A 22,038-nucleotide genomic window follows, 5' to 3' on the forward strand; every position below is an offset into this window, starting at 1 on the left:
TTAATTGTTTTAGACGATAGCGCGTGCTACAGTCGAATGCAATTATTTAGAAGTTGGTTATACTCGCTCATTAGGGCGTCGTTAACTACGGTTTACAGCCAAATAAATTTCGGGATGTCATTTTTTTACCTTCCGTATATAAATCGAAACGGAGTATCAGACGAATGTCGGACTTTGCTGAAAAATGTACCGACGTATGACCCGAAAAATACGGTAAATTTTGGGGGAGTTTGAAACAGATCGGCAGCAGTCGGCACGCTGCCAATTCTATAGTATTACGATGTCATGTAATTTTGTAGGAATATTATTGACATAAATTTGAATACCGTACGGGTTTTAAACATGAAATATAACGAGGTGCACCTATTTTTTTTTTTACATATGAATTTGTATATATTTTGTTGACACATGATTCTTAACTCTGTTTTGAAAACGTCTGCTTAAATTACGGTAAGAGTTATGCCCCTTTATTTTCGGGAAAAAATGTCGGACATGAAATTTTTATCCGATTTAAAAAAAACGTATTATTATATCACCGTTACACCCTAAGGACGACTGAGTTTGAATTTCCTGAAAATCGGCCCAAAACTGACAGACAAAATGGCTGCCCCTCGTTCTCAAATAGCGTAAAAATATGGTATATCAAGGTTGTGGACCCTATAGAGGTCATAATTTTTATCCGATGTTTTTGAAACTTGAAATGTAAGTTTATAACCCAAAGATCATGGTTCCTCTCGATATTCGCGCGCATATCGGACCGTAAATTCCTGAATTATGGCCCCTGATTGTACGAAAAATCGTGTTTTTAGCTTGTGGACCCTATAGAGGTCATAATTTTTATCCGATTTAAAAAAACGTATTATTATAACCCCGTTACACCCTAAGGGTGGTTAAGTTCGAATTTTGTGAGAATCGGCCCAAAACTGACAGACAAAATGGCCGCCCTTCGTTCTCAAATAGCTTAAAAATATGGTATATCAAGGTTGTGAACCCTATAGAGGTCACAATTTTAATCCTATTTTGATGAAACTTGAAATGTAAGTTTATAACCCAAAGATCTTGGTTCCTTTCGATTATCGCGCATATCGGAACGTAACTTCCTGAATTATGGCCCCTGATTGTACGAAAAATCGCAATTTTAGCTTCTTTTTTTTTTTCTTTTTTTTTTTTTGAATTGTCTGTATGTTTGTGTTTTCCTGAGTATGATGTCTTGTCCGTGTATTTGTCTTTGTGTAAATTTTGTGTGGTGCAGTCCCCCTGCACTTACTAATAGAGGTCATAATTTTTATCCGATTTAAAAAAACGTATTATTATATCACCTTTAGACCTTAAGGACGACTGAGTTCGAATTTCGTAAAAATCGGTCTAAAACTGACAGACAAAATGGCCGCCCTTCGTTCTCAAATAGCGTAAAAATATGGTATATCAAGGTTGTGGAACCTATAGAGGTCACAATTTTTATCCGATTATGTTGAAACTTGATATGTAAGTTTATAACCCAAAGATCTCGGTTCCTTTCGATATTCGCGCATATCGGACCGTAACTTCCTGAATTATGGCCTCTGATTGTACGAAAAATCACTTTCTTTTTAGCTTGTTCTCTATCCATCTCTCGAAAATGTGGGCGTATCCTGCCTGGCAGCCGCTGGTTCATCTTCGACATAATCAAATCATTTAGCATTTTGTATAGCTTTATTGTTCAGTGGCCAATGCATGTCATGCGCCTGAAAGCATTTTTATTTTTTGAGTATTCAAAGCATCATATTTCATCTAACATTTTATTTTTCATTCAAGTTTCTGCTGATTGTTAGTAAAGCTTTTTATTTATTATGCAGAAACACAGCATAACACTTTCTATGTACCTCATGTTCTGCACACGATTGACTGAAAATCGTCCAAAACAAAGCAGCATGAAACATTTTTCTACCGATTTTACAAATACAGTTATTTTTTTAAATTATGTCTGGCAAGATTATATAATAACAGTTCGAGGTGGAAGAATGGTTGATGATCCAATCTGGATCTGTTAGTTATGTGTAGAACATGAGGCATGTAGAAAGCAATTGTACAGTTTCATTACAAAGTGCACAGAGCTTTGGGATATGTTTGGCTGTTTTGTTTTGAATTTTAAAGCTTTCACTGTCAATCTAAGTTTTCATTTAACAGTTTTATTAAATGTCATTGATGTCAAAACCATGTCCAAATCATTCCAACTCTTATCTCTAGGAATTATCTTTGTGATTTTCCGATTTTATACTCCCTTGAAGGATTGATGGACAGATCAAAGAGGTTTAGCTTCCCATGTTCTTTTTTTCTCAATCATGAAAGGAAGCAAAATTTTCCCTTGATTCTTTTTTTAATCCCCAGTAAATGAACATATTTTTTCTGACTACAGCCCAGATTGACATCCATTAAGCAATAGCCGCCACTAAACATTGGAGAAAGAGTTAGAATGATTTGGTGTAATCAAAAATACACTTGACGTGTACAAATTTACATTTATTTTTTGGTTTTTTTTTTTGTTTTATTTTTTCATACAGCACTACACGAAATACGTTCTATACAACTACATCAAATTTGTTTTGAATTGAAGTCTCTGAATGTCATTTGAAACTACAGTATTGTCAGAGATGAATCTCTAATAGGAATATCAGTTTTTCATTTGGATTTATGATGAATTGAAAATGGAGACGATGTAAACGGGATATGAGCACATACCAGCACCGTCTGTAATCTTTGCTACAATCTTGTGATGGGTCTCTTCTTAATCCGATGTCCAATAATCAATTTAAGTAGATTTTAACGTGGATAAAGCTGGGAAATTTTAATATTTTCCCCAAAAATGTCACAAAGAGACTTTAAATAATAGAAATTATTATTTTATTTGTAAAGTTTAATATGGAGTAGAAATTTCTTTGTCAATGTATGTCAGTTTATTATCTTTATCTTTCAGTGACAGACAGAAAGTGTAATAAATTTCGTTCTCAATCTCTATGTGGAGACATTTTAACTCCTCCAAAGTATAAAACCACTCGTTCTAAAAGTAAGATGTGTGTTACCTCCCCTTGGCATAGAGAATCCATATAGTTGTTTGTGACTGTAGAATTGGAAACCCACATACGCTTGCTTGATACATAAAGATACAACTTCTTACGCTGGTTCTTTTTTTTTTTTATGATTTTGAATGATTTCTCTTATAGCCTTATTTTCCAATGTTATTGGGCACCTCATGCTAGCATGAATCTCAAATCCAGATTAAAAAGACATGATGTGTACTGTACATTGTCCCTCATTTATTTTACATTGGGAATACATATTTTCTGTAAGCACAGCAAAATATTTTTATGTACCGGTAACCAAGAATTGCCAAAAGATATGAGTCTGGCGAGTCTGGTTAAAAATTGAATTGAGTTAGTCAGCAATTCAGTAGTGTGATTTTTTCAGAGTATAAAAAATAGTTTCTAGCTAAAGATAGCAGAAAGTATGGTGTTTTTCTGTGATATATTTTTATTTTAATTTTGTTAGATTTGAGTTATTATTTCGATGTGTTATTTTCAGATTATTTATGTCATGTCTACAGTACATCAGGGTTCTAGTCTCATATTAGTCATTAAAAATTACAAAATTTTGTTCACCAGTGATTGGCCAGAAATGTTGGCCATCCAAATGGCTGTCTTTTAGTGAATATTTTGTTATTTCTTTTGGTTCAGTTATTTTCATTTTTGACCTGTGGAGAAAAGAATGTTCTTGTGTAGACTTTTAGATAATTAGGATTGGCAAATAGGAGAGAAACGAGAGCCCTGATCGAATTCAATCTTTGTCTGTCTTATGTTAATGATATAATACTATTATTTATATACATATAATCATAGACACGGCCTAATTATAAACAATGATATCACACGAAGGATGTTTTCTTTCATACCTCTTTTATTACTAACACCAAGCATCGTTTCAAATGACGAATCATCGGATATGATTTCCAGGGTTTTTCTTTTTTTAGAATGACAAAATAATCTCTCCTGTATTTGGACTTGGTTTAGCATTATTTATAACCATTGTCTTTTGAGGTATGCTGCTACTGCATGCTTCGATTAATAATTTAGGGTTATGGATGTACCATATGAATTATTATATTATTAGAATTTGATCATATTTCAGCATTATAAACACCAGATGTGTCCAAAAAAGTTTAACTTAAGGGACTCTGATGTTAGTAAAATAGTGTCTATATGAATTTTCCTAAAACATCAAATGGTCATTTTTTTTTGTTTATTTTAACACAAATCTAAGAGCTCTTGCAATTTTATTATTTAGATCTATATATGATATACAGTTGGATAATAAACAGCTCTCATTATTTTTACTCACACAGGTCTTTAAGGCATTTTACACTAAGCCAACAAATTGTATTGTTTGAACAGCAGATCTACTTGGGCTGTTTGTGGGTTATCGTAATGTGACATGTCATGGGATACCCATATATTTGGATTCTCTTTTATCTCTTTAGCCTCAAGTTTCCATTGCTTGAGTTAGTCCGAAAATAGTGTGGACACATTTAATGTTAGTGCTGTCATCATTTTCATTCTGGTCAAAAGACGATTGGTGATCTGAACTCGTAACTGTGAAATATCATCCACAGCTTTCATGTTCAGCAAGTCCCTTGTTACTAGGAGAACAGAGCGGATTAGAGTTCAAATTACACTTGACCTGCAAAATCCTATTTGAAATTTCAGTATGAATTCCACTTGCCTTTCATCAATCCTATTTACAATTTCAGTATGAATTTCACTTGGCTTTAATGCTTCATCAATCCTATTTATAACTTCAGTATGAATTTCAACTTGCAATTTTTTTTTAATGATTCAACTTCTTTTTAAAGGTCATCACACTATTGGTCTACAGTCGCATAAAAAGCATGGAATGGGTAGCCAAGGATCTTTAAGTCGCGTTGGATTAAGTCGAGTCAATCACACGAACGGAACCTCCATGACACCTGAATCTGCTAGTCCTAATAATGGCCATGGACCTGTTTTATTTAATTTGGGAGACAAGTGAGTTGACTCTTCATGTAAATCTAGGAGGTACATACAAGTCTTAATAGCAAACAATAAAAAAAATTAAAAATGTATCCAAAAGTATGGAGAATGCCTTTAACTAGGTTTTACTCATATTATTTTTTAGCTTATTTAAGTATTGCTTTGTATTTATCCTGTATGAGATTTTGTTATCCAGCTATTTATTGCATAACTAAATATAATAACAAAAAAACTAACCCGGATCTGTCATTGGTATAGCTGAGATAGAACCAGAGTAAACACTGATTAAACAAAACCTTTTGATTCTAATCACTCCTGTACCTTGTATTATATATGTGCTAGCTAAACATTAATAAAAAAGATAATTTACATTCTTAAAATTTTTACCCAACTCTTAAACACATCATAAGGAACTCAGAGTTTCGGGGAATTTGGATTGGGTTTGTGGGGGATTATGAATTTATCAAGTAAAGTTATCCAATTGTCTTACTTATTCTGTTAGTGAAACGTACCTGTGCTTCTTTCTTTTCTTAGAAGGTGGTAAGAGATGTTCAGGTAAAGTGTGTTTATTGTAAAGGGCAAGACAATAAACCAGAAACACTTATTTTATAGATATTATATAATTTGTTTATTTTTTTATTTCAGTACTCCATCTCCACAGCCAGATCTGATTGGACAGATGGTAGCTAATTATCATAATAATGGATCATCAAACTTTGTGCCTAGTCATGGAAAGGCTCTCAAACATTCTCAATCTTACGATTTAGCATCCTCGGCATCTGAGTCTAGTTTGACAAGTTTAACAGATAAGCGCAGTCAATCAAGCTCTGCTCTAAAACACTTGTCTACGAGTCCAATTCCAGAAGACCTTGCACTTTACTCAGATAATTCCCTTAAAAAAGATAAGAAAAAGAAACCAACATTTTTAAAAATGTTTAAATCGAAAGTGAAGAAATAATGTTTTGAAATAATTGTGGTAGAAATCTTCATCAACACCTATATGAAAGCCAAATTGTCCTTTCCTGATTATTAATAAAAGTCATCGATATGATGTTGTGCCTTGTAAGGTTATCATAATCAACCAAAACAAATATCACAGAGATTATCACATCAACGCAAGTTTTCATTTAAGGATACCCGTAACAACTGAACTTGTGTAGCAACTACAGTATTTATTTCCTGATACATCTACGCAAAGCAAAACCAAAGCAAAATTATAGAAAAATATTGCAATTAGTTGGAAAAGATTTTAACACTTGAAATGTTCCTGAATAAGGCGAAGGTTGACTTGGCTCCTGACAGTGTTGCAGTGAAGCCCTTTAGTACATGTATAATAAATAGGGGACCCCTGTGTCAGCATTATAGTGAAGCTCTAGTGTAATGATATTGTAGTAAGATATACCCCAAAATAGTCCCATAAAATTGTTTATTAAAAATGGATATGAAAACCATTGCACAGTACAATATTTGACAAATAAGAATCAAGCTTTTTAAACACGTATGTAACTCTGATTTGAGTGGATGTATTTTTAGTGTTGTGGTCGCCGATTTATAACAAACCTGACAAAACCCATGACCCAAGCAGTGTATACCTTCGTAATAAATTTATTGACAGCTCCCTTAAGAATTTTACAGTATTCTTGAATCAGGACAAATGTATTGGATGTTCACACTGTAGCTTTCATCACTGCTATTATTATTGGTTGATTTTAATAACTTTTTCCATGTTGAGTGTGGTGTGGAATTGGAATTTGTTAGCCATTGCCTCCAGAATAGTATATAGATTTGTTGTTTCGTCTTGTCTTCCGCTGGGGTGCAATTCTCCTCTTTGCTTTGTAGTTGAAATATTGATTGTTTCCAGGTACACAATTGATTAATCTGTTAGACTGTCTAAAGTTTAAACATTTCAAAGAAGGATCTTTCTAATGACCAAATTATTGAAATAAAATTTAAGACATGATATATATAAATTTTTCTTCAAAGTTTGGATATATTTTTAAATCGATGATTATATTATAAACTACCCACCTTGATGTGCTGAATTACTTGATTCATTCTTAATAAATTTACAAAATTATTGTCCTAATAATCCACATGTTTTAGGCATGTTTGTGAAGTAGCAGAGTGCTTTAAATTTAGATACATGTACTGATTGTCAAAGCTAAGAAACAGATTTTATAACTCGAGGGTGGTATTTTGTAGACTAAATAAAAACACACAAACGAAACTAAAGCTGTTTCTTGTGTTCATAAAAATACTGAATTATGCATCTTTTGTATGCATGCAGAGAATGTCATCCATTTTTCTGTTTATTCTTCTCACAAGTTTGTTGGTGAACAATCTTGTTTGAGAAAAATGAGTAATATGTTGAACGATTTTTAGTTTAAGAAAAAATGCCATATGATTCAGGTTTTTTTGTGTGTTTTTTTTAAAAAAAGTATCAGTTAATCTATACAATGAACATTGTATTTAAAATGGTTTCATTTCTGTGTTTTATAAAACAAAGGGTCCCCCATTGTATCTAATACAAAAAATTCCTTGGAATAATATTAAGCTTTGTTTGTGATATTTGTATCATAGCTGACTAATGTATAAATATAAGTGATGTAAATAATTTGTAATGGTACCCAAGCATAAATTCCTTTTTTCATTTATGTCTTGTGATATTTTTTGTGTGTGTTTAGTTATGCTTTTTGTTATTGGTTTACATAATTCATTTTCATTACAACTGTGGCTATGAAAGGTTGTAGGGGCATTATTAATGCCAAATGGTACTGCACCTTGCTTTATTAGTTCTGAGAAATTCAATTGTTTGAAATGAATGACGGTCGACGGATGAGTTCATCAGGTTTATTAAATTATATTACTTGTGTTCTCAGAAGATGCATGTTATGCCCCATAGTGACATTAGGGAAAGTGAATTCTGTCTAAGCCTGACGTTACTGCCTCTTTTGTTTTCAAGTCCCAGATATAGCACTTGTAATCAAGGTTTTTATTGTAAAATACGGTTAGATGTTGTATATTTAGAATAGTTAAAAATATTGTGTATTATGACGTGTACATTTCAGTATAGCATTTTGACTAGTCACATCTTCTTTATGCCATCATTGATGTTATATAATCCATATTATTCTTTCACAAAATATACTGTATTCATAAATTACAAATGAATTTCATGCTGTATTTTGGTTGAAATTATGGGCCTGATATTTTTTTTAAATAATATAATATCTTTAAGTAGTCTATTTTTTATAATAATTCATTAATGTTATTGTAGTAGTTATTATGCACAATTGTTTATTCTCAAGTTTTCTTTGAATATTTATGTAACCTTTGCCTCCTCATGAGGTCTAATTGACTAAAATTTGACTAGTCAAGATGACTAATAATTAGTTTCTGTATAAACTGTATAATTGTATGAATTGTTATTGCAATATATGTTATTAAATTATCAAAAACTTCATATCATTGTTTAATAAACAAATTGTATATAAGTGTATTGTAATTGATGTGTATATTATAGGATCTTTGTTTGATGTATTTAGTTCATGGCACTATTAGAATATACATTTATTGTTATCTTGGGTTTTTATTTTAAGTACTGCCTCCTATTTCTTTCCTAATAGATATTTAACCAGTGTGATACATCTATGTATGTAGAATCTCATTTACTATGTATTACTGTTGAATTATCACCTATAGACTACATAGATACTGTGAATTTTCACCTGTAGACTACATAGATACTGTTGAATTATCACCTATAGACTACATAGATACTGTTGAATTATCACCTATAGACTACATGCATGTAGATACATTTATATCTTGAATAATTTTGTTTATGAGACCTTGTAAAAATGTAGGCTCCCCAATCCTTTCCTATCACTATATTAATATATTAATTTTTCCTTGATTGTTTTAATTTTAGATTAATTAATTTGTTTTCTCTAAATTTTCATTTGTGTACATGTATTGAGCATAGTGTTAGACTATTTTTTGGTAATCTGCCCCCCCCCCCCCCAAATTTTTGTATCATGATATTGGGCACAAATATGTTTTTTGGTGGGTTTTTTTTCTCTCTTTATGAGTTAGTCATTATATTATGCTTTACCTACCACCACAAGGAAAACCAGTTAAAACTAATTAAACTATTCTTCAATGTGAACAAGTCATTAGAGGGGTCAGGGCCGGAAAAAAAAATCCTGTGTCAAACTGGTTAAGAGATAGGTTATTTACACCAGGAACTGAAAATACACAACAAGCAGAATAACCTTATCAGACGCTCAAATTTCAAAACCTGTTTTGCTTTAAAAGCATATATTGCATTTCATGTTTCTTTGTGAGTGTCACTGCATATTTTATTCTAGATTGTTGTTTTCGAATCTGGTCTAATTTGGGGCTGGGGTTTCCCCTGAAATATGTGTTCTACATATAGAATATGGAGGCCCTCACTTTATGTACTATAAATCTGGTCTCCTATGTTACACATCAATGAAAAGATATCTTAGGTTGTCTAACATCGTTTTATATGTGGTAATAGGGTAGTTTCTAATTTGTACTTTTTTTTATTGAAATTGGAAAAAAAGTCCTGTATAAGTTATAAATATAGAAAACCTTACTTAGATTTGATGTTATGAAATATGTCAGTCATTCAGTCTACCTCAGTGGTAATAAAATAATTGATAAAATATGTAAACTTCAAACTCACATCAGTAAAGCAAAAATCAATTAGTTTTGATTATTGATATGTGTAACTGTGGAAATAATAAATCTCGGGGCTGTGCATGACTGCTTTTGATATATATTTCAATGTATGTATTTCTGTATTTGTAGCATTGAGGGTTCTCTTTGATCATATATCAGATAACACATATCTTTAATATAAATTATAGGATATTTAAACATACATTATGCAAGAACTAAATCTGCCTATTGCAGGTCTTTCTTTAGGCCTGAAATTTTTATATAAACTATTAATTAGACTTTTATTAACATGACAAGACCATAATCAACTCTCGATTCCATTGGATATCTCAAATATTAAGTAGATTAGAACGGTTAAGCCATATTTTGATTTCATTTAAAAATGGTGAATCGAGGCTAAGCTTCGAATAACCAGTGTGTTGGTTGCAATTAATGCACACATCTTGTCAAACTGTCAAAAGCTAATATCTTGGCTCGCGATGGAGCAATTTGAATGAAATTTTCAATAAATTCATTTTGTATTATCTATTTTCGAACTATAATGGTAAGAATGGCAAGCTCTTTATCTAAATCTTACATAATGTATCTTTAATGTAAGATGTATACATAAACTTATCAATGAATAATAATAAAATGAAAATACACCTTTTACAAATTAAAGGGTAAATAAAACTCTCAGTAAAACCTCAATATTTAGGGCTCCATACTTTTGTTTTAACCTCTAGGGAGCCGAGTTTGTGGCAGTGGAAGCCTACAATACAAATAACTGCAAGACATTTCATGTGGATTGTCAACAGTTTTAAGCTAAACCTAATAACACATAACTTTTTCAGACAAGGATGAAAGTTGCTACATTAACTGGGTAAATAAACAGAAGTGACAAATTTCCTCATCTCTGGAGGAGGTGCGTGTTATCAGTTCAAATTTGGGACAGCAGAGTAAATTTTGGGTGAATTGTTGTAATTAAACCAATCTTACATGCAATTGTTCTGTTGTGTAAGAATGTAAGCTTTCACATACTCTGAATGAATGGTTAAAGCAGCTAAACCTCTTTAATATAGGTCAAAAGTCATTTGATGTCAGTGTGGTTAGTGATTGCACAAGTTTTATATAATCAAATATATGTTTGGAAAGTTAAAGTTGGTTATACATTTTTGTTTTGAAAGATAAAGTGGAAGTCGTAAACATTACAAATTTTAGTTCTATTTTTGGCTTACTGTGTGAACACAATCAATGATTAGCTTCATCTATGACATAAAATTTTGAAATAATACAGATTTTTATCCCACAAAGCATATCAACACATAAATTTCAATAAAATTGTCAAACCTAGGTCAAAGAGGTGTAGCCATTTTAACGTATGTATAGCATGATTGGATTCAAATTGGGCTTTTTTTTAACATGCATGTCCATGTAATATTATTGCCCTTACAAGTTCTATGTAAAAATGGAATTAAATTTGTATAGAGTTGTTTTAATTGTGATTTCTTGATCTATTCAACCTACGTTTGTCCTTCTTGCTTCCATATCTATATTAAGAGGATATTTTTGATATGCTTAAATTGTTATAAAATATATTATACATAAAATATATTGTTAAGTGTACATAATTTTTCAGCTTTTTTTTGCAAAATTTTTACTCACCTATTTGTTATTGAATATTTTTCATCTTTGATTCAATAATTCTGTCGTATATAATAATTCTATTATATTGTTATTTTTATTATCTTTTTTCTGTTTCTTCACCATCTCTTTTAACAAATCTCTCATTGATGTAGATGCTCAGATTTAGACAATGCAATTCATGGCGACCAAGTTACTTGTATAACGTTAATAACCTATGACCATTTATAGTCTAGGCCTACCCAATTTATTTTACCGCTAAATATTTATTATTATTATTATTATTACACATGAAATATATTAAACTCTGGTGAACTCGATAAGTTCAGCTCTTTAAACACGATCTTATAATGGTGGCCCATTATGTCAAAGATCAATAAATGGAAATTCGAACTCGGATCTTGCAACTGGGAAAGAGGAGTTATAAGCTACTTTAATATGTTTGGTTTTTTTTTACCAAAACAAATATGTGTTAAAAGACTAAATTGCTTTCTGTTATTATCAGTTATTGCTGTGCTAGTTAACTTTGAGTGCCAAAATTGTACTGAGACCCAGTGACAACCCATTACTAATTTGACTAAACGTGCTTGCCAGAAATAATGCAGTTGAATTATGATTTTTGGCAGTTGGCTGGATATTACCGACACAGGGAAATCGACAATATTCCAAGAAGACATAACAACTTAACTTTGCAGTGAAACGTGGATACAAGGGCTAAAAATCAAGGCAGTAATGGGCTACTTTAGCAGACACGCGCGCCGTTCAGCGTCACCCCATGAAGGAGAGAATCCTGCTTGTAAGATCCTTCTCTGCTCGCAATGCAGTTTCCCGTTATTTTGCAGTTTGGTGATGACGGGAAATGTGTTGCTTATGCCTTCTTGAACCAACCACTTTTTATAACATCGTGATTTTCAGCATGCCCAGCATGTTCATTGCGTCTCAGTATATATTATGCCAAAAAGGGAACACAAGTTACACAATTGCTGTTCTTTAAAATATTAAGATCAACAATAAGTACTATATTATTACTGCAACAATTATTACTTTTTGTTTGTTTAAAAATATAATATCATCATGACTTCTTATTGTTTGTTATTAGAAGAATATGCCCCACTACTTTGTTATCCATCGCCAGACGAAGTTATGGGAAAGATACTGAAATGGGGTCCGTCCGTCTGTCCCCGTTTTTGTTTCCAGAGTATAGCACGAAACCTTCCACACATATCATACTAGTATAGTAGTTTTGCTTTTTGTTAATTAATTTCTCGGAATTTTAAATTTGTGTTTCCATGAAAACAGATTTTGGTATACAATTCAAGATATCTTTGTGGAACATAATTGAACTTCTGGTACTATTTGTTATGCACCTTATAGCATGTACACTGGTAGTATTTCATAGTTTCGATTATCAAAAAAAAACTAAACAGAATGTCAATCTCTGTAGCTTCCAAAGCATATCATAAGGTCTGTCATTGAGTCAACTGGCATGGTTTCGATTCCCCGGTTGTACGTGACAAGGAGTGAGGTCGCCTGTCCAACCTCGTGGGTTTTCTCCGGGTCCCCCGGCTTCCTCCCACGCGCAAGCAAATTACTAAAATAAAATTGAACTATATGTTAGTTCCGAAGTGACCTAGTTTGTGTCGAGTGGACGTTAAATCCCATCTCTCTCTCTTTCTCTGTCTCTCTCTCAAAAACTTGTTTTCACGGCAATGTATATAGGCCTATTGCTTTGTTTTTATAAGAAAATATATATATATGATATTAAAACTGGAAAACCCTTTTATTATTCTGTTAAAAGCACAAATCTATTATTTTTCTACAAGATATTATATGTAACTATAAGAGAATAAAGTGATATTATGTATGAAATATAAAAAGCGACAACAGCGTCTTGAGAGAAAACTTGGCGCCATTCCATTAATCTTTTCTTTTACATCTTTTCTCTTTAAATACAACTCATAAGAATAAAAGCAGTTACCAAGATTTTATTTTGTGTGTGTGTTATTAAGAATTTGATTTCTGTTCAAATAACATCATAAAGGGGACATCGGAAGTCAGGTATGCAGTGCCGGTGTCGCGAGTTTGTGTGCGAGAGCAAGGGCAGAATCCCTTCACACAGGCATCTGAGCCAGCACGTCAGACAGTGGGAACACGCGGAAGACCCATCAGTACCGATACAGTGCGCCGACGTCTCACCAGAGAGAACATCCATTGCCGTAGACCTTACCGGAACGTCTACAGTTTGCCCGACAACACCAGAACTGGCGACACAGGAAATGGAGAACTGTTCTGTTCACAGATGAGAGTCGGCATTGCGTATCAACTACAGATGGCAGGACCAGAATATGGCGTCGACGTGGCCAGCGTTATTCTGACCAATGTGTCATGGAACGAGACTCATGGGGCGGCCCAAGCATAATGGTTTCGGGTGGAATAGGCCTGAACCAGAGAGTGGGTCCTGCGGGGTTCCAAAATCTTGGTGATCAAGCTCTCAGACCCCACGTCATACCATATTTCGCACGTTATCGAAACAACCTTTTCCAGCACGACAACGCCGTGCCCACACTTCCTACAGAAGAACGGTGTCAACGTTATGCACTGACCAGCCCTTAGTCCGGACTTAAACCGTATTGAACATCGGTGTGATGAAATTCAGAGGAGATTTAATAACGTTGTACCGAAACCAAACACAGACGATGGGTTGCGCCAGGCTTTTCTGGGAGTGTGGTTCTAGGTGCCAATGGCGTTCATCAATCGTCTGGTCCACTCCATGTACAGACGCTGCGCTGCTGTTATTGACACTCCAGATACTGATGTATAGACTGTGTACAGACTATACACCTTTTCGTAATGTCTTGGAATTGTGATGAATTAATCACTAATGTATCAACATACTGTTCACAAAAAATTGCTTTTCTAGAATGATTTGATTAAAGTGCCTCTCTGATTTTGAAATCGTACTGACATTTTTTTTTTTGCTGTTTAGTATATATCTACATCATCCCTGTTTTCGTAAGAAACCTTTTATAACTACAATCGCACTTGCATCAATTGAACTTGAAATTTAATTTATTATTTTCTGATTTACATCTCATAAACCAACCTACTATCTATTAACATCTGTATATATTCCTGTCACGTTATGACCCTAATGCCACCACAATTACTTGTCTTGGGTCATGGCTCCCATCTCTGGCAGAGTCGGGATCAAATCGAAATGCAAGGTGTTAATCGAAGTAAGTCACGCACACCCAATGAAATCTATTCGTGTAAGAAGCATTATTCCTATCAACTAGACAATAAATGTAATAAATTCAAAGCCCAGGTCTCATTTTGTTAAAACATATTTTTTGATCGTCCGCTGAAACTCACTGAAAGTTGTGTAATTCAGGGATGCATTGGTGATGGTCTCCAAAAGCTATAATGATTTACACATAAAAAGCACATGTAATGAATTAAATGTCTATAAAGGTTTGTGTCTATCCGGCCAACCATTTCTACCACCTAATAACTGTGAATCGTAATGAATTCCGTCCCTATGTATTCTCGAATACCCTTGTTCAAGCGACTCGAGAACATCAGATTCAATCTTGTGGAAGAATTTTCTCGGAGTATATCCGTCACGCATGGATCTACATATAGTAACAATCTTTGGATCGGGGATTCCGCTGAATATCTGCTTAAGATCTTTAGTTCTTTGGTTTATTTCTTCTATTGTGGGTGTGTGGAAGAATACCATTGACTCGCCGGGTCGATTATATCCATCACATGTTCTCATGCCATATAATGGATTGTATAAAACAGAGTTAGGAGTCATCACTAAGCACAGACCGATCTCACTCAAAGCCTTTATCTGTTTTTCAGATAACTTTAGCAATTTTAACAGCAGAAGTCGCAAATAGCCCGTTCGCGTAATATCTATTTTACTGCACATTCCACCTTCCACACCCATGGTTTTGACATTTTGTAAAAATTCTTCACTGACTTTGTCAATAAATTGCAGTCTCTCTGCCCTCAACTGCTTTTCGTTTTTAGTTGATGGAGTAAATTTTGCAACCAGTGAGGTTATAAAATGGAAGATTTTATCAAAGCTTCGTTCATCGATGGCATTTCGGGGACAGAATAAATAATGTAGAGGCTCTTTAATCTTGTTCAGCTCTTCTTCAAAAATTTCCACATCATAAAGGGGTTGAACAGCTGCTTCGCAACCATAGAAATCCTCATCAATGTCCAGAACAATATTTTCGTCCTTTGAAAGCCAGCCGCCCTTTTCAATGCGCTCTAATGCCTCTTTTTCTGTTAATTCTTCCATTGTGTAAGTAAACTTTATATCACACTGAGAAGGTTCTATAGCCGTTTCATTCATACCACGATACCCAGAAACATGTACACACTCTTTGTTCCGCTTGAACATTCCAGTCTTGATGCATCTACAAAACGGGAAGGAACTGTTGGGTGGCGCATCTGTAAAACGTCCTAGTTCTACAACGACTTTAAGGTAATGCCCTATTTCTTGAAACATATCCGTATCCCAGGACGACCAAATGAAGATCCAACGTTTGAATAAACCTGAAATCACGGAACTCTGAAAATATAATAAATTTATTTTTCACCAACTATATATGTTCTTATTTACATTTATCATTTTAAAAGATGGCGCGTTTAAGAATTCGCAAATATTAGATGTGCTTCAATTCAACAAGGTGTTTTCTTACAGGTGCATCTTCCTACATATGCCACCCATGTCCCTTATTTCATTTCGTGCTAGATGTGTAAGCTAAATTTATTAAAACATTATGTCATCGCATTGAATGATTTTATTGACACTTTTATACAAGGTGTTAGCGTCAGCATTTAGCGATATTTTTAAACGAACTTTATTAAAAAGATGAAATAATAGTCTCTCGGGTAAAGGCTTGGAGTGAAGTAGTCAAACTACCATATTGTACCACCTGGGATATGAGAATGATATAGGTACAATACTATTTGAATTATTTCACTATAAATAGTATACTCGCTATTTCCGGGCCACCGATATACTACAACTATACTTTGTTTATGTCAACGCGTGATATCTGTCACATTTGCTACATCAACACGGTGAATCGCCACATGATGCTGGTTAATGGCATTGGAAGATCTGGAGCGTCTTTGTAAATATTCAGGTTGTACAACCTGTCGGAACAAAGGCGGCTCAGTAGGAACGGTGCTGGCCAACTAACAAGGAACATTGTATTCGATATTCGTGTTAGCCCAGAAAGATTCTCAAGACATGCGGGACATGGGCATGGCAAGGGAAAGGGTTATGGCATGGATAACCGAGGTTCAATCGTGTACTCGTTGATGCACACGCAAAAGAACTCTCTCCAGTTGGATTTCAATGACATCTGCCCGTCTTCTTTACCGAGGCGTGCCCACTCTGCCCGCATTGATGCAAACACAAAAGAAACCGAAAATTGTTAATAACGCTCGAATCTGATGTGATTTCTTACCAGGATTTAGCGGTGTGTGTATGGCTATGTGCAATTTTTCACGAAAAATGTCCTTCCTTCTGAAAAAATGTCCTCATTTCTGAAAAAATGTCCTCATTTCTGAAAAAATGTCCTCATTTCTGAAAAAGTGTACTCGAATTTCGAAAGAGGTATACAAATACTCATGGAAATGTGATCGTTCTTGGGCTGTGTCAGTTTATTCTTATAGCCTACTTCTTCATTATAGCGACCAGAATGGAATGAAATTTGGTACTACGCTTTAGAAGGAATGTCAGTCCCCTTTGATGCTTGATTTTATGTACACGTGGTTTATTTAGTTCTTGGTTGTTGCTAATTATATTCATCTTCAGGACTTAATCATAATCCCTCAACCAAGTGTCAGGGTCGGGTATGTCATGGGTCGGGTATAGGCCAAATCGACTGCAGCATGTGCCATCTAACCAAAATGTGCCCTTTGATTTGTCTGCCTATCCTCCTTCGTCTTTGTTTTGTTTGTCCACTTAGTGTGGCCTACGTCTAACTACCACTTTATTTATTTTTTTAGAATACACCATTATTTATCCTGTTGACAAAATAAAAAACACGAAAATCTCCTACCATTATAAAGCCATCATTCTCCTGCATCATTTTAAAAATCTCCATTTCAGACTCGGGAAACCGAAAAGGTGGTATCCAGTCCTGATGTTCTGACAGAGCTGAATCTGGATGTGCATCAATATGAACCTACAAGGGAAGTATGAAATAAAATGTTCATTAGGTGTACAACTAATTTATTTGATGGTAGTGGGCGTTCTACAAGAGTGGGAACAGCAATGATGCTAATCCCATCCGTCGGCCATTCTGTTCATCTGTCAACAACTGACTTCAAAATTTTCTGTGAGTGATGAACCCAATTTATTTTCAAATTTGGTATGAACTTCATACTATGAAGGGGCGGTTTGGGCGCGCGTGTGTGTGTGTGTGTGGGGGGGGGGGGCAAATGGTTATCATGTGCGCGCTGTATCATAAGGTCTGTCATTGAGTTTACTGGCGTGGTTTCGAAGGAGTATGGTCGCCTGTCCAACCTCGTGGGTTTTCTCCGGGCCCTCCGGTTTCCTCCCACTGCTAAATACCCCAATGCTCAAGCGAATTATTGAAATAAAAAATTAAACCATTATGTTAGCCCCGAAATGACCTAGTTTGTGTCGAGTGGACGTTAAACCCCATTTCTCCTCCCTCTCTCTCTCTCTCTCTCTCTCTCTCTCTCTCTCTCTTTCTCATACTATGAAACATTGAGATCGGAAAGAATGAACTCTGTTAACGGACTTCTTTCAAATTTGGTATTGATTTTCAGCATTCCGTGACATTCCGTGTCACACCTATCACCCCTTCTTCAAAAACATTGTGAACGTGGTTATGGCATCAGTTTTTAATTGGTCATTCAAATTTGAACCGTGATACGATGAATCAAATTAATAAATTTGGTGTGAAGCATTGAGATCAGCGAGGATGAACCCTGTAGATTTTCAGCATTATGCAACCCTCCTTTTCCGGAAACATTACGGATGTGATAGAGCCTACTGTTTTTAAAGGATGTTTTAAAACTTGATAGGATTCATTAGGACTGTAAGAGGATGAATCATATTATATTTCAGCAACGTGATGAGCCCAATTCATTTTCAAACTCGCTTTGAAGCACTGGGATAATAGAGGATGGACCTTTCTCACACAGTTAAAATAATAAGGAAGTTTACACCAGTTGCCACCTAAATAGGGGTAACTCCTAGCCTTTAGTGGTGTAAACCGATAGCACCCAACTAGTGTAGAACATTACACCAATTCGGGTGTAAACTAGTTGCCACTTCCAGTAGTGTAACCTGCCTGGTGCACTCAGACAGTGTAATGTTACATATAAATAGTTTACACCCGTGGGTGTAGATTAAGCATTATCCCCTTGCAAATTACACTTCCATTTTAATTATTACACCAACACGGGTGTAATTTGTTTTGTTGAATATTTTTTTCAAGCCAACGACTTCCATGATAATTAGTATAGTGCGTTTAGCCCGACCCAGATTTCATATAGACCGTCGGCTACTGTGTTTCATTTTACAATGACATTAAAGTGACAAATACCCATCAGACTGATTCAAATTCAACTGCTGTTGGGCAATTAGACTATCTGCATCAAATTACAATGAATATAAATCATGAGGAAAAATCAATGCACTGAATAATCTTGGCTGAATAATGTGGTTTATTTATTTATGCACCTCACCTGAATCAAGAATTATTAATTAAGATTTTGTACTTGGTAATATTTTGAACATTTACACGTCTTTAAGTGTATACAAGCTAAAATAATCTATACTTTACTCGTTATGAGTAAACACTCTAAAATGAGTTATAGTTGTGTTACTAGTGCAATTAAAGCCATATTTTACAAAAAAAAATCTACAACGGGACCGCCAATGATAATCATGAGCTCTCCCAATCTCTTAAAATCTTTAATTTATGATAATAATAAAACATCCAACCAATATTACCAAAATAATTACACACTCATCTCCATGTCGAACAAAATGCATAATAAATGTTTATATTGTGTCGTGATCCAGAACAAGATAGTAATTGTGGATTTATAGGGGAAACATGCGTTCCTGTTTGTTTTTTTTGGTTTTTTTTATAAATTCTCTTTTATGTTTTTTTTGGGGTGGGGGGTGGGGGGAGTTGGAGGGCCGAATGAAATGAAATGAAATGGGGTTTAACGTCCTACTGTTCGAGAGCCGAATGGTTAGTGTGTGCGTTTTGTATCATAAGGTCTGTCATTGAGTCAACTGGCGTGATTTCGATTCCACGGTTGTACGTGACAAGACAAGGAGTAGAGGCGCTTGTCCAAGCTCGTGGGCTTTCTCCGGCCCCCCCCCCCCCACTGCTAAAAGACCCCATATTGAAACTAAATTGAACCATTTGTACTAAAATCATTTTGTAGTAAACTACAAAATAAATAAATCTCTAAAACTAAAATCGTCTTACCAGTGTGTTGCCGCGTTTAGAAATAAGTCCGCGTTTAGCAGCTCCAAACCAATATGGCAGAACTGTAAGCATAACAATATAAAGAAGCATTTAAAGAATAGCGCATAATTAAAAATGGCAGTACCAACAATTTGGTTTAACACCCCGTCAACACTTTACTTATGCAGGGTTCTTTTGAGATTAAACCACCGATATTTTTATATGCAACATAGCTGCTCTTTGAATTCCAACTGCTAATTGGTGGGTTTTTTTATTGTGTACTACCAATCTATGCTTTGGTTAATTATATTAACTATACGAGAAAAATAGCTTGAAAAGTGGTAAAATTCATTTTTGGGGGGTTCCACAAAGAAATATTAGACACACTGTACCTGTCAAACCGGTAGGAGCCACAATTCAAAAGTGAAAACCAGGCTTGATGCCTCCTTGTCTGTGAGACAAAGCCAGATCAACTGACTAAAAACCAGTTTATATAGCACATAATTGTATGCGGTGGTCTTACTTAAAAGCGATATTGAATTTATCTTTTAATGTGAAGATATTGAAAGCGCCAACATGCAGCTTATTAACCATATGCGAAGTTCACCAGTCCCACAAATCATAATAAATCAATGCCACTGGCTATTAACTCAATGTTACAGCTGTTTGATTTTTATTATTACACTATGGTATTGTTTCCTTTAACTATACGTTTTTCTAATTAAAATTAACTACCTTCATGGTGCTCCTCTACTATATATACAGGAATTTGACTGTTACTTCTATTCACTTTACTAGGGACATGTTGAATTTCTAAAATACTTTTAGGATTCTCTGTCACAATATTATGTGCTGGTGAAGGAACTTTAAAATTTGACCATAAAAACCACGTCCAACAGACGGTAGTAAATAATACCCAACACATACACAAAATTAGAGTTAATTCAAGAATACGATACGGTAAACACCGTGATGACAAGAGTCCCTTGGCCATATTATATTATTTATTATCTGTTTACTGTAATGTGGATGACTTCGGGCTGCGTTCGGTTATCTGAAATGAGCGAAAGGCTGTCATATCTGTGAATCCACATATTATGATAACTATTTTGAACCATAATGTCATCCACAAAACTATATTATTCATTATTATTACTTAAATATGCATTATGTAAGAGCTAATATAAGCGTTAGCTTAGCTCTCTAATAATACTGGTGGTGTCTTATTTAATAGCGTGATGCCCGCCCAAACCTTGAGATCCACTAGTATGTGATATCTTTCGCCATTAAAGTATTCAAGAGGTAAATCTGCCTATTTCAGGTCTTTAATTTGGCTTCTAATGTTATTATATAAACTATTGTTTAGACGTCTATTCACATGACAAGCCTATAATCAACTCGCTAGAACATCGGATGGTTCAGATTTAAATGGATTAAAACATCCGCGAGATCTAAAAATGTAACAATAAAATGGATAATCGAGATTAAGCCTTGGTTGTCAAGTACCGTTTCTATGATAATAAACAATCTACGCTATATCATACAACAGCCATATTCCTTTTTGATTATATATTATTAAGTATTATAGGGAGGACTGTCAGCTCGTTGTGTAAATAATGCATAATGCATAATTAATATATGAAACACATTATGTCTTTTGGGGGGTAATTCCCGAAATATGGTAATCCTTTTATCATGTTAACTCAGCGTCCAGATTCGCTTTCCTTTCGACTACTATGACATCACAAGAATCCATGCCGACAAATCTTCAAAATGAAATAACCACACAGTTTTCTATTTGATATGAAATCTCACAGATGATTCTTTGTTTTACCAGACCATAGCGATATCTTAAACTCTTACCGTTCTTAGAGAAGTTCCATACTGCACTCGCCTCCCGTCATGAAATGAGTTTAACATCCTGTATTCGATATAGCTAGTACAACCTGTGACCGTCACTTGCTTCAGGTGATAACAGTGTTCAGATTGCAATTACCAAAGGCGTAAAAGTCAATTCCATTCAAACCTAACGTCACACCATCCTTCAATAGTCGTATGTATGGCTAGTATTGCGGAATGGTGTAATAGTTTTGAGAGCAGCTGGGGAAATCAGAGTTGTCACTCGATACAGTGTAACATCCATAAATAAATCATAATATATACTGCCGCCCATTATAAAATAT

The 22,038-nt window shown here is 34.5% G+C and overlaps 2 protein-coding genes across 4 annotated transcripts in view; one reads left to right on the forward strand and one right to left on the reverse strand.

Annotated features, from left to right (window-relative positions):
- The window catches only part of LOC126830353 (stromal interaction molecule 1), a 68,859-nt gene extending 55,502 nt beyond the window's left edge, over positions 1-13,357 (forward strand). For 2 of the 3 annotated variants that reach the window (XM_050560732.2, XM_050560733.2), the window contains 2 exons: positions 4,883-5,054; positions 5,685-13,357. In XM_050560732.2, the coding sequence (XP_050416689.1) occupies positions 4,883-5,054; positions 5,685-5,997 (485 nt within the window). In that variant the 3' untranslated portion in view covers positions 5,998-13,357. Of the gene's footprint in view, positions 1-2,953; positions 3,044-4,882; positions 5,055-5,684 lie in introns of all 3 variants that reach the window. The other variant, XM_050560731.2, reaches the window with a different exon arrangement.
- Positions 13,358-14,420: 1,063 nt separating this feature from the next.
- LOC130010276 (uncharacterized) lies at positions 14,421-21,795 on the reverse strand. The gene is made up of 5 exons (XM_050560740.1): positions 21,719-21,795; positions 20,591-20,909; positions 19,877-19,938; positions 17,459-17,584; positions 14,421-15,954 (listed from the first exon to the last, which is right to left on the reverse strand). The coding sequence occupies exons 2-5, from the start codon at positions 20,847-20,849 to the stop codon at positions 14,833-14,835; spliced, it is 1,569 nt and encodes a 522-aa protein (XP_050416697.1). The 5' UTR covers positions 20,850-20,909; positions 21,719-21,795; the 3' UTR covers positions 14,421-14,832.
- Positions 21,796-22,038: the final 243 nt, after the last annotated feature.

This window comes from Patella vulgata, chromosome 8 (genome assembly GCF_932274485.2).
Source record: "Patella vulgata chromosome 8, xgPatVulg1.2, whole genome shotgun sequence".
NCBI lineage: Eukaryota > Metazoa > Mollusca > Gastropoda > Patellidae > Patella > Patella vulgata.

What these genes read in the sequence shown, in the direction of transcription:
- LOC130010276 (XM_050560740.1), bottom strand. Translation starts at nt 20,849, where the DNA reads ATGGCCAAGGGACTCTTGTCATCACGGTGTTTACCGTATCGTATTCTT. An exon ending in AGTAGAGGAGCACCATGAAG is followed by an intron (nt 19,939 to 20,590) that starts GTAGTTAATTTT and finishes TTATGCTTACAG; the next exon opens with TTCTGCCATATTGGTTTGGA. An exon ending in CTAAACGCGGCAACACACTG is followed by an intron (nt 17,585 to 19,876) that starts GTAAGACGATTT and finishes CTTCCCTTGTAG; the next exon opens with GTTCATATTGATGCACATCC.